Raw genomic sequence first — 14,016 nt, 5'->3', positions numbered from 1 at the left:
GGAGCAGTAACTTACTTGGAAGCGTATTCCAACAAACTTGTTTATATGACCCAATATTCTGGTTAATACAGGCATGTGCCAGGGGTATTATTTGGGTTTTTAGTCGGAAAATGATCTTAATCTGGTTATGAAAATTGGAATAAGGTGTTTAAATGACTCCAACTTAATCAGAATATTGTAATTATCTTTATTTAAACGTAGTCAGTGTGACAGAAACAGTGAGCTAAACCTGCCACATTTCAAACTCTGTGCTTTTTCAATGATTGGATTTTATTTTTGTTCCACTTGACAATCCAGAGAATGTGTTCTCTGCTACCCTCGGGGTTAGGCACAAAAAAAGAAAATCTGATAATAAACGCTGAATTTGAATATTTACAGTCTCAAATCTGTGCAAATAGGGCCTGATTATCTTCGAGTGAACACGCCATTGGAGTGTGCTGTGTGCCATGACGCACTCCATGGACGCTCGCATTGATCCAAGCAGTGAGTAAGGATGTAACAGTTCCTTTAGCTTACCTTTAAATACACCATGTGGGTGTGTTTGTGCTTCTCTCCTCTGCAGGGTAATGTACTTGCAGAGTTGTAATGAAGGAACAACACCTAATTTCAAGAGCATTAATCACAATCTTTTCCGTGACTCATTAAAAGTCAAATTTGAGATAAGTAACACTATCTGTAATAAACTGAGTTGTATTTTAGTAATGGTGTGTAGCTATCAAACTGAACAAATAATTACCAATCATGTTCTGTTACTGATTAAATTAAAGCATATTTAATTATATTTTCCTACCTTGTAGTTTTGTAATTACAAATGGTTTTATTTTCTACTAAAATCTAACCATGTGTTTTTCCAGGTAGTCCTCTTATTATGCAAGAACGATGATGAAACTTTCAGTGTTAGAGCAATAACACAGCAGCCCCCGACTGTTACATGCTGTTCCACTCATAAAAATCTTAAATAACCTTGCACTGGTACATGTTTTTTTTGTGTGAAAATGAGACAATTATTCATGTCACTTCAGTCTAAATCTGTCCAGCATGAAACCAGCTCACATCAGGCTGAGGTAAAAGCAGCAAAGCAGCATCATCCTGTCAGAGCTTCAGCTTGTGCATTTCTGTGTTTGGAGGACTTAATTGACTTTTCTGATAATTGACTGCGGAGGAAGTGAGCCTGGATAAGTGCAGAAGTGCTGTCCTATGTCCATCAGCCTCTCCAGATGAGAGCTATTAGCATTGAGTCTGACTCTATTCCCCAACATGAGTCTCTCCATCCTCTGCCCCTGCTCTTCTTTGTCATCTTTCACCCTCTCTACCACACATTTCATGCCTTTTTTTTTTTTTTTTTTTTTTTTTTCAAAAACCACCCCCTGCTGATTCATCACTCCTCTGTGTCTCTCTTTCCCATACTGTCTTTCCTTATCTCTTTTTGTCTTTTCCTGGGATGTCCCTTTGGCTTTGCTGTAGCAGTCTGTTCCTCTGGTATCTCTTTGCTGGATTACAACATTGTTTTATGACAGTGGGGATTTCCAGTATGAATTCATTTCTTCAACTGCTTTCTGCGGTTAATGGATGTGCAGTAGTAGGCAATTAAATTACAAAATGTTTTCTCAGTAGACATATTCTTCTAAATAAATAAATAATAGATAAATAACAATGTTTAAAGGTCAAATTAAAGGCACTGTGATTGTTTTTAAACTGATTGTGAAATAGTCTCACTTCTATACCAATACCTCTCCTTGACATGAGCACCATCACTCATAAAACTTTGACTCTTACTAAGGTGTGTGTTTGTTTAAGAAGCAGGTGAATGGAGAGTGTTTGGAACCTGACAAGTTATCTTTGTTAACTCAACTTGTAATGTAGCTTTGAGTTCAGAAGGTGTGCAGAATATTTGTGTAGTGGTTTTCACAGCCTGGTGCTCTAAGACGTGTCCGTAACATTAGAACGTCAGTGAACCTTTAATCTGTCCTTCCCACACTCATCTACCAGTTAGAACCTCACTAAGCAAAGCCAACGTAACCAAATTATGTTTCTCACTTGTTTAACTAACTTCCCTCAAACTGTTACAATAATATCACAATATATTCGAGCAATGGCAGGCAGTGTTAAATACCATCTACAACAGGGGTGTCAAACTCATTGTCACTGAGGGCCACATCAGCATAATAGTTTCCCCCAAAGGTCCAGATGTTACTGTAAGGCAGCATAAAAAGTTGCTATATGTAACTAAATGTAATGTTAAATAAATGCAATTACTGCTTCAAAACTGCACCCTCTGAAAAAGACTTTGCAGCACGGAAAATTTCGTCAGCCACAGCAAAGCTAGCTTTCACCTTCCGTTGTTTTTGGCCGTGGCTTTCTTGAACTCATCCTGCAGTGATTGCAGTTTGCATTTTAAATATTTGCTTTATTTGTTGCTTTTCTTGAAGGCCCACTTTGGCGTACTTAGCTCCGTGTTTGGTGTCAAAATGCTGAAGTAGATTGTACTCTTTGACAACCACTACCACCTTTATGAAATAAAAGACATACTGGTTTCTCTTCCTGGGTATTTTGGGATCACTGTTTTATTTCTCGATTCTACTAGTTCAGAAAATGGCACTGATGTGAAAACACAGCAGTCTAGTGGCAGGATACAGTGACTTTGCGGGTTGTATAATTGGTAGGTATTATTGGAAACATAGTCTATGGTTAATGCACCATTTTGACGTACCTATTGTAAGACAATCAGACCTTTTAAGCCCTCCTGGGCCACAAAAGATGGTATAGCAGGCCACATTTGGCCTGCAGGCCTTGAGTTTGACACATGTGGTCTATACCATACAATCATACAACTGATCCCCTTCCAAATAACCCATAATAACCCTCCTTGTGTACAAATCTCTCCATGGCCTCGCACCTCCTTACATATCTGACCTTTGTCTGTGCACTCCTAGCTGTCCACTGCGTTCCTCTGAAGCTCCTTTATGTTTCCTCCTCCAAGATCCACATTATGAGAGACAGGGCCTTTAGTGTTGCTGGCCCCAGATTAAGGAAAGCACCACCCCAAGGGACTGCATCTGTGCTTATCTCTTACTGCTTTTAAAACTAAAGACTCATCTTTTTAGACAAGTCTTGCCTAGTTTCTTCCAGGCAAACACATTCGTTGTTCCGTTTTGCTTTATTTATTTATTTTTATTTGTATATCTTATTTTATTGTGTGTTTTTAACTATTTTTATCCCTGTGTGGACAGACCTTAAGTGACCTGAAAGACCCTTATAAATACAATTTATTATCATTGTTCGATTGTCCTTCTAAGGGTTAGTTTACTATTTATGTAGTTAAAAGTTAAGACCTCATCGCTATGAATCTTGCAAAAAAGTTATCTGGAACAAAGGAAAGCAATGACCACAATGAACCATGTGTATATATGTGTATGTATGTTTTTTTTTTTTTTTTTTTTTTTTTTCTATTATTATTATTATTATTTTTATCATTATTTTTATTATTATTATTATTATTATTATCATTATTATTATTATTATTATTATTATTATTATTATCATTATTATTATCATCATCATCATCATTATTATTATTATTATTATTATTATTATTATTATTATTATTATTATTATTATTATTATTATTATTATTATTATTATTATTATTATATCATACTCATCAGGTTCATTAACAGCAACAAATAATTCATTTTTTTATAATGCTGATGGCTTTAATTGATGTTGTAGCTCATAAAGAGTGTTCATTGTTCATTTCAGTCTATGGTACAAACAGTTTAAAGTGGTGCAACAGTAAACACCCAAATAATCAGTTTAATCTTGCTGTTTTGTCCATTTAAATTACTAAGGAGTACAATAGAAATCAAATCTTGGAATAAAAAAAAAGAAGTACAATTTGTTTTGTTTAATTTCTTTTACAGTGTACTGCTTTGACAGTTGTTAAAAAATGAACATCCTTAGCCTTTGGTGTATGAAAAAGAGCAACGCACAGAGAGAGGCCAGCCAGCGTTTCTGAGTGTTCAGAACCTCAGCTTCACTTTGTTACATCTCTTTTCTCCTTTGAGCCTGGTGCCCTGTGAAGTCAAGCTAAAGAGTTTTCATTTTGTGCCCAAGGTCCTCGCTATCTCGTCTTATAAATTCTCAGTGACCTAGAATAAACCTGTCCCACCCCTCTTCCTGCGCCATAATCTTTTACAGCTTCCTTAAAACAGCCCTCAAAAGGTTAACAACTTGTGCCGGTGAGAGGCAGGAGACATATGTGCCGGGGTTTAACTCACTCAGCAGGGCAGGGACTTCAAATTAAACGCCCTGTCTTTGGAAAGAGAGTGATCAGGAAAACAAATGTGGCACAAATAAGTCACAAGCAAAACAACTTAAAGCTCGGGCTCCTCAATGGATGAAATGGAGATTAAGCTCTCAATTGTGGATTACAGGTTTGGAGATCTTTGATCTTTTGGCGGAGAAAAGGACTTGCACAGGAGTAAGGGTCGATCGGGGGCTAACAGGGCTGCAGAAAGAAGAGTGGTTGAGCAGAATATCAATGCTCGGTGCTGCTAATCTGCATTTGAAGTCTTGGGAGAGCGCTGTGAGGGGAAATCTAAGGACACACGCAGAGATTGTATTTATTTTCAGCCGTAGTGATAATGCATTTTGCTGAGTAAATGTGAATCTGCAGGAGATGGTTTGAGACAGCTTGAAGAAAAACAACAACAGATTTAAATGTCAAACAGCTTGAGCGCTGAATTATTAACAAAAGGAGAGCATGTTCGGAGGTTAAGTAGGTAAATGAACAGAAAGGGGGCACTGGGGGTGACTTCAACCTCCAGACAGATTAAATATGTTAATTTAATCCCACTAAATCTTCCATGATTCCATACCTTTATTATCACCCCTTTACAGTAAGGATTAAACATGATTGGAGCAACATTTGTTATGTATTGTCCCAGCAAACAAAGCGACAGAATGAGGTCAAAGGGTGAGGTTGTGATGACAGTGTTTTGCTCTTATTGTGAAAGAAGCAGGTCACGACAGGGGTCCCTCATCAGCCACATTACCTGTCAAAACTTACAACACACGGTTTCTGAAAGGCTCCTGAAGTGTTAACGGCAGACAGTTTATCTTAAAAGCCCAATTTTGAGTTCGCTCAGACATCTGAATGTTTCTCTGAACTCTTCAGGTGGAGCTGGAAATGCTCTCAATGAAGATTTCTGAAGCAAATGAGTCACCACATCAGTAGTCATGAGCTATCTTTATCAGCGAGGTACACTGCCTGAGCTGCCTTTTAAAGTCAAGAAATAGAACATTGGTATGAATCAGAAGTGATAAATGTGAAATTTAAATTTTGGGCTCATTCAGAGCTTTAGCAGCAATCATCCTCAGGACTTATTTTAGCAAAGTTTCTTCAGTTCATCATACTTTACCACGGGATGTTAAGATCATGTGGGGATAGGTTCTTCAGTCATGGTCAGACTATACTTGTTGTAAGTGGCTTTCACCCTTTGTTGTGGATTTCTTTTCTTTTTTTTTTTTTGCCACACTGAAAATACTCCATTGTGTCTCCAGCAATTAATCTGATGACGTATCTAAAGGAGAGGAGTTTTCTGTTTTTCTTCTATTTCATATAATTTACTTTTTTTCTATTTAAGCAGATTTACTGTTACTTCGTCTGTGAGTAAATTTACCTATGAACGTATGAAAAAAATAAGGAACCACAGACCAAGCCGGGAGTGTGAAGCGAGACTTGCATGAGATCTGTTCCATCTCCCTTCTGTTGTGTTATCTCTCTCGTCCATCAACTCTTATGCCTTAAATACACCAGATCTGTCTGCAGTCCGACTCCATTCCATTACGTCTTGACTGCGTTTGTCAACTCACACTGGCCGTGTGTTCAGTCCGACAAGCCACATGACTGACAGACTGCTAGAGTCACAAACCGAGGAGTTCCTGCTCTTTCCACTCCATTGATAAGTCTCTCTTTGTTCATGTTGGGCTGTAAAACCTCAAACCTGTTGACTCCTGGTCTGGCTCTACTCATTATGTCCGTTTGTCATCATAGTCAAGCTAAATACAAACTGGTTCCGACATGGTCTGTTTTATTTTGATAGTCACTAGATGTTTTAGGTAGTTTCTGTTCACGACATCATGTCCTGCTTGATCTTTCCTACACTGAATTTACGCGTCACAGCTTTACGTCAGGCAAAAATAAGATGGCTGTGCATTACCTGCAACATGCTGGACCAGCCACGCTGACGGACTGTACCAGAACGGATCCAGTGTAAGTTGACTCCTCGACTTGAGTGGAAACCAATCTGATCCATTTGACTAAACGGAGACGGACAGCAGACGCATTTGGTGGATCCCCCCGTCACATACCACCTGCTCGCCACGCAGGCCTGAGGAATTCTTGAGCCTTATTTCCCAGGAACGAGCCTCTCATTCATGTTAGAATGCCAAACATGTTGATTCCTGGCCTGGCATGGCTCATTTTGTTGTTTGTTGTTTGTTGTCGTCACATATTAAAATGAGATCTGGTCTTGATTTGATTGTTGACTTTTAGACTGTAATCCTATTTATTGACCTCTATTGAATCTCTTTTTATCTGCTTTATCTTGTATGGTCTTCATTACTGTTTACTTATCTACTGCACAGCACTTTGATGACTGAATGCACTTTATGAGTTTTGCCTGATTCTTAGCCTTTGGCATTTTGTGCTTTGAGTGCTCTCCTTTTTCACTTGAATACAGGAATTTTCCTGATTTTGTAATACCCGTATGATTTATGTGTTTTCATGTACTGTAAACTAATGCCTGCTGCTGAAAAACAATTTTCCCACAGGACTTTAATAAAGTGAAGTTGATTAAGTGTATTTTATTTTGAAAGTCAACAGATGTTATGGAGTTATTTCAGTCCCTGACTTCCCGTCCTGCTCAATCTGCTCTGTACTATTCGAGGAGTTTTTGCTTTGACATCCAACAAATACTTTGCACCTGATCCTGAGCCAGTATGAGTTCACACATTGACTTGAATCAAAACCTTTCAGATCCAGTGACAGAGCAGATCTGTATCTGGTGTGATTTACGTTACTTACATGCGACACTGCTGTTGGTGGGCACCACCACTTGATGGGTCCGTGGGTTTTTGACGATATCCTGCCAGTGGATTGTGTCTGCATGGCACAGGAACTTGTTCTGGTCAACGTACACACCGCCGCTCAGGATCTCTGTAAAGAAGAAAGACAAAGTATAAAGTCAACGCAGATAGACACATGGCGTCCTGGGGGTTTCATTCTCTTCCCCTTGGGAAAAATCTGCAAAATTCTCCTTCTACAGGTTGTCCAACATTTTGAACCAATTGTTTTGTAGCTTAGGCCATGACACCGCATGTTTCAGTCTACAACATCATAGAATAAGTGAGCAGCTGACTCCCAGACAAGAACATCATAAAGGTTACCGTCCTGAGAAGGCGAGGACAAAGCCACGTCATTTTGCTGTTATTACAACCCGTGATCTTTTCCTTTTTTATTGTTTTGCTCGTCCTCTTGTCCCCTCTCCGTGACCGGACAGAATCAATTATCCATCACAACACAAAACCCATCTGGGAGTTAAGCCCCGGTGCAGGACAGCAGCTTTAACAAGTCTGTAATTTTGCATTTCGTCAAGGTGGCGAGGGAAAGAGTTGTGTATCTCGCCATCACTATAGGCATCACCTTGTCCAACTGATGATTGTCTGAGTATTGAATCCATTTCACACACACACACACACACTCTCAGAATGCTGAGTGATTGGACACAGAGGGTGAGAGTTTGGAGAATCCTGACTTATGCCAGAGAAAGAGAGACAGAGTGAAGCACAGTAGCAGATTTGCATTATTTACAGAGCTGCTGTGTTCTCTATCGCCCTACAAACAGATTACCGACACAGGGCTGAAACCGATGAGACACATAATCATACACGAGGTGCCCCGCCAGCACCACACACCAGCAGCCGAATACAATACTGTCCCACAAAGGCCCGATTAAATGATACTCTTTGGATAATAGGTAGTGGTGGTGTTACCTACGCAAGCCCCCACCCCCAGCCTCAGCCCCCCCTCTGTATCTTTCTGCATGTGTGGCAGGAGTCAGAGAGAAATTAATCCGGCCTCTCACCACAGGAGGGATATCGCTCGTCTCGGAGCAGGCCGCGTCTCAAATTCAAATTGTTTGCACAATGGGATGCTGCTGGCAAAGTAGGGCAATGGACAAACCATCAGACAAAGCAAGGCGGTGATTATAGCCAACATGCCAGCAGGACGTCTCAGCCCTGGTAGAGCAAGATACTACTACATCCTGTGGGTGTTCACCTTCATACAGCGGGGTGGGATGTAATTGCAGCAGAAATATATCAGATTTAGGTGTAAACACATCCGAGGCACAGTTCACATGGGGTCCAACAGGCTTTGACAGTCCTTAGAAATTCATATTTTCTCAACTATGTTGAATGAATAACTAAATGTCCCCTGTGCTAAGAATAATTTATATGTAAATAAGCAGATTAATTCAAAGCTAGCTGTATGTATCCGTGTTGGGTTTAGAGCTAGGTATCCTGAGGGGAAAACTGTATGGAAGCAGGTTTTATTGATCCAAACACAATTATTTAATCTCTATGTAGTAAATTGGTAGCATGTTTGAAAGGAGCTAATACTGAATTTAGTTGTGTCAAGTTTTTTTTTTTTTTTTTGTTACAATCTTCAAGGATTATAAAGAAGTCTAACAATCGTAGAGGCCTTAAATGATTGCTGTAAGTAAGTAAGCAATGTTCATTTGCAAAGCACTTTTCACAGAGAGAGCTCACAAAGTGTTTTACAGAAATTAAAACAGGTAACATAACATGTAACAAACCAGAAGAACACATTCAAGCATATTTTTACCAAGTGATCATTTGCATCAAACAGGTCAAACGAGGTCAAAGCAATGCCTGTTTGAAGTAGGTTTTAAGTTGTTGGCTAATTGGTAGCATCAATTGTTACCTCCACAAAAGAGAGTTATGTTTTATGGGAGAGTTTGTCTGTTTGTTTCACTGTGAACAACATAACTCAAAAAGTAACAAACAGGGTCCCTATGCATGACAGGCTATTTGCAGGGAAAATGGACTGTTTGTGCTCACACGTTAAAGAAAGTTGATTAGCGGTATGCATGAGCCAGGTTAACGGCCCAAAAGAGATTTAATGAAGGCAGACTCCACCATTACAGGCGCTAACGTCAGGATTACAGCGCCTGTTAGGCTGTTCAAAAGCAGACATCTCGTGATACGTGATTGTTTTAAACGAAATATGCAAAGACAGTGGACAATCCTTTGAAAAGGTGGGGATATGTAGCCATACAGCAACTTCAGATTTAGGAGACACATTCTTTCAGTGAACAGATGAGATAAGGGAGACAAACCAGCGAGGCTCACTGCGTCAGTTTTCAAAGTTTGATTTGCTCTTTGCTTTTATACTTCTGGTTTCCTCCAAGAAATGTATAATGTCGTGTTGGAGTTCATAAACTGCTTTAAGAGTTATTCATTGAGGTACTGGGGCATGCTGCAGCGCTTGTTCCGCAAAGCAGCTGTCATATAACTGGTTTCGTTATTGAGGTTTTCTACTGTGTGCTTCGAAACACCACAAACATCTACTCTGTTCAAGATCACCAAACTTTCTCTTTCTCTTTGTTTACCTGATTGACTCACAGATAACGGCTGTTTGTGTAAGCTTAAAATATAATCTCCATTTCTCTGGCTAAAGAAATGTTTTTTCTTAATCTTCTCAGTCACACCGTTACTGCTGGCCAGGTGTATCGCTGTTTATGAGTGGTAGACATGCACAGATGGAATTTGTTTGGTGGGGTTTTCCAGTAGGTTCCCCTTAATTATGACGTAATCTTTACATGTGTTTCTTTCATGGTGTAGTTAGTTAACTGGACGATTATTTGCAGTGGTGCTTGCGGCTAACGCTGCAGCCAAACGAGCCATTCCATAATAGAACGTTAGGACTAATGGTCCTGTTTGTTTAATGGCTTAACGTGGATATAGACCCAGATCTTGGTGAAATTTTCAGGAAATGTTCAAAATGGGATAAGAAAGAAGTGATTAAATTTTGGAGGTGATCTGGATCACCATCTGGATCCAGGACTTTTTTAAAGGATTCTTTATCATTGTGAGATAGGGCCTTTTTCACCATATGTGTATATACAATCCATAATTTTCATCACTGTCAGGAAACAAATTATTATACTTACCTGCAACTAACACCAAATTGTAGCAGACAGTCTGCTGAAAGGGAGTATAACATTAAAGTAGGACTAAAGTGTTGCATCACAATCACAATATCCTTGGCGGAGGTCTGCGCTCTCTGAGTGCTTTTCTAGTTAGCTAATGGATAACTTCTAAAAGAAGAGCAGATACAGTTGAATGACAAGTACGCAGCTTGAAGTGAAGTGTAAGTACTGAGATTTTAAGTGACAGTGAGACTCAAGGCAAAATTAGCTGTGCTGTCAATCATCCGTCAAAGAAATGTGTCCACACGTCCTCAAAGTTGAGCTAAACTCATAAGCAGACCATCCACTCTTCTTCCAAGATCTGAAGAGGAAATGAAAACAAAAGAAGTCAAACTTGAAAAGATATTGCCAGGATTCTCAGGTGAGGTAAACAACTGAGAGAAGATGTTCCCTGCTAATCCCAGCTGGACGTGAGCGGCATTCATATTCCCAAACACGGTGTATGAACAGGCTGAAGAATAAATCCTCGTTGGTACGACGCTGTCACAACAAGCGACCTTTCCAGAAGGTTCCACCATCCTGTAATGCTTGTCACACACATATTTGGGTGTGTTCGGCACAAAAGGCGAAGCCCATTTGCTGTGTGATGTGGCAAAGTGTAAAACGATGGATTAGTGTTTAATTGGCACCTTTATTTTTGGCGCTTTGCCCAGGATGGTTCCAGCTTTTCACCAAGAGACGCCAATAATTAAGAAACATATACTGCATTACATTACACTGATGTGCAGAAGTCAAGCAGGCCTTGCTTTCATTACAAGTAAATGACTGGCTTGCACATTAGCAGGGTGTGAAGATGGTAGCCAGGGGCAGATCAATGGTTAAATCCTGTTGTTGATTGTTTAGTGGGTAGAGAAAGCGCTTTAATTAGTTCGTTCACGTAGCCACAGCTCCAGTTTCCAAACAACCCCCTCCCTCCCTCTCATTTTATCCCAAGAGCAACTCTGAATGTCTCTGCATGAGTGTATGCCTTCATAAGGCACAGCAATCTTGGCTTTCACATCGCATGACCATTGGAGGAAAACAATATGAAATTCAGGCAGGCAGAACAAATGTATGCAGGCAATTATTTTGATGGTAAGTGTTTATCGTGCTTCTTTCTTTTTTTCTTTATTGCAGAGTGGGGATGAGTTTGATTAAGACTGGGAGGCAAATAGCAAACCAATGATCAGAGAAAAAAACATATTAATGAGTTTGTGAGGGAGAATTAATAAGGGTTGTGTGGATTGTTTAATGAAGAAATATGTAGGACAACACAAACACTATAACTAATGGTCAAATTGCTCCAGTGTTGGAGGACTGTGTTATCAGATATCCCCATTGGTGTTTATTCTTCTGTAATGAAGAAAAGTCATGTGCAGAACTATTATCATCAGTACAAACAAAAAACAGATCAGTCGATGCCACAGCTTCAGTTACTGTCGACAAATCCTGGGTGTTTACAATGGCTGCGTAAAATGTGAATGACATGATATCCTCCTTAAAGTGAAGCCAAATGATTCAGAGCTCACCCAACAGACGGACAGTGGTACTGATCAAAACACTTGTCTTCTTTATCTTAATAGCTGAGACATAGGGGAAAAAAACAACTATAAAATCAAATTTCATCATATAATAAATTCTATTAAACAAATGAACCAATAATTTACACCTAGAAGGGTTATAAATCAATTGTTTTCCTCTTGAGAACTCTACTTCCAAGGACATATTTAACATTAACACAGAGGTGTAACCCCATGAAGGACAGTATTGTCCCTGTGTTCAGTGAATCAGCAGAGTGGAAAAGGAATGGTGGAAGGAAAGGTACAAACATAAACAAAGGAACCATTGACTTTGCCATTAGTCATAGCGTCTGCTTTGAACTAACTCAAGAAACCAAGAGGGAGCTTTTTCATTTCAGCTGTTTTCAACAAGTGGCATCCTTTGGTCTGACAATATGATGCCGATGCATAAGTGGTACAAACTGAAAATTTTGAAGCTTCCACTTAAGACTGGCTGCAAAACCACAAAACCATGTACACACCAATTCAGAAAAGCAATTCTACAAGTTTTTTTTTTCTTTTTTTTTCTTCCATATAAGAGCATGCCTGATATGAATGACTGTTTGGCACATGTCAGCTGTCTACAGACAGGATAAAGGCCTACCTCTTTATCTCATCCTTACTCAAACAAAAGCTGTCAACAAAAGCTAAGTGTAGTCAAGCTTTTGTTGACACCCAATGATGATGGGCTTTAGAACTGTATCAGGAACAAAAGGGTAAAGTCATGGAGACTACATCCATGTATTGTACAATCAATGGTTATCACCTGGCAGTGTTGACACTTGATCCTGATTGGTCAAAATCTTGTAACAATAATGATTAATTCTTGACAGCTAATCTAACGAATCTACCTTTGCTTTTTGACACCGTGGTTAAGATTTAAGTTTCTGCTGTCATTCTCAGTCAGTAGGCTGAACAACATGGCAGATATAAGTAATAGTCAGTCCTGTCTTGCAATCCAGGCAATGGCAGTAGAGTTGCTGGGTATATGTAACTTAACATGTAACTTAACTAACAAATGGAAGCAATAACAGCAACAAAACCTTGCTACGTTTAAAAGGTGTGTCAGTTGCATTGCACAGGAAAGTTTTTTTTTTTTTTATGTATCAGTTTAAGTCAACATAATCATCTTTATACTACAGTTTTAAACCAGTATTTTCATAGCTATAACACAGTGGCCATTGCTCTAAGACTGCAAGAGAAGCTCAGCTTCCCCTAAAATGTCCCCAAAAAAGTGGTGATATGTACTGCTGTGTGTACATTTCATTGACAAAATATGTTATTCCTCCATCTTTAGTTTAGAATCAGCTACCTATCACAGGTGACTGGCTCCACCTCCTTCTCATTCATTTCCGCAGCGTCTCAGCGCTTTAACTCAGTTGGATGCTGAGCGTCTTCAGCGGGGAAGCGTAGAGTGGGTTGTTCCACTGTGGAAACTGGATGGTCATTGGATTAACGCTGGGCTTTGTCCCGCTCATCGGACGCTCAGCGTCTCTGGGGGTCTATGAGGCAGTGCACTGGCCTGGATGCTGGGCTTTTGCATGATGATTGGATGATCTGTCTGAAGCCGACTCTCTTTTTTTAATTGACAGTGAAATGAGCCAATCGGCGATCTTAAAGTATAATCCTCCACCGGAGCATCTTCTTGGTTGTTCTGGACTGATCTGGAAGCTTTATCCATCCCCAGCAAGTTTACCTTTCTTAAAAACAATGAGCGTTGCGAAAACACCGGTAAAATCCCTGGAAAAAACACCTGGGCGGTACAACAGGGTCACAGATCATTTTCTTGAAAAGGAACGGAGGGTAGAATTTACTTTTAATTAATAATAACAAATTTATGATGCAGGCCGGAAAAAATTGAGCTTCCCCTCCTTGATTGACCAGCAGCCACCACTGCCTACCCTAGTTTAAATCAAGGCCTTGCTCACCATGCAAGGCCCTGGATTTCACAACCCCCTAAAATAAAGAAGTAATTAAGTACATAAATTAATAATAATAATAATAATAATAATAATAATAATAATAATAATTATTATTATTATTATTATTATTATTATTATTATTATTATTTATTTGTTTATTGATTTATTTTAATTAGCTCACGGTTAGCAACAATAATGCACCTATATACACACACACAATAAAAAGGAGGCTCATATCTGGTGTTATGAGTATTTTGGCTT

General features: G+C 39.3%; 1 protein-coding gene across 2 annotated transcripts in view; it reads right to left on the bottom strand.

Moving 5' to 3' along the window:
• Positions 1-14,016, bottom strand: part of erbb4b (erb-b2 receptor tyrosine kinase 4b) — a 525,535-nt gene that overhangs the window by 186,778 nt on the left and 324,741 nt on the right. For both annotated transcript variants that reach the window (XM_074694273.1, XM_074694274.1), the window contains exon 4: positions 7,088-7,219. In XM_074694273.1, coding sequence (XP_074550374.1) covers positions 7,088-7,219 — 132 coding nt within the window. The remainder of the gene's footprint in view (positions 1-7,087; positions 7,220-14,016) is intronic.

Source organism: Halichoeres trimaculatus, unplaced genomic scaffold (genome assembly GCF_033239565.1).
Source record: "Halichoeres trimaculatus isolate MK-OKI-2021-1 unplaced genomic scaffold, fHalTri1.1 fHalTri1_scaffold_19, whole genome shotgun sequence".
Classification (NCBI taxonomy): Eukaryota; Metazoa; Chordata; class Actinopteri; order Labriformes; family Labridae; genus Halichoeres; species Halichoeres trimaculatus.
Note: the sequence above shows the minus strand (reverse complement) of the source record. Positions and strands in the feature narration are given on the sequence as shown.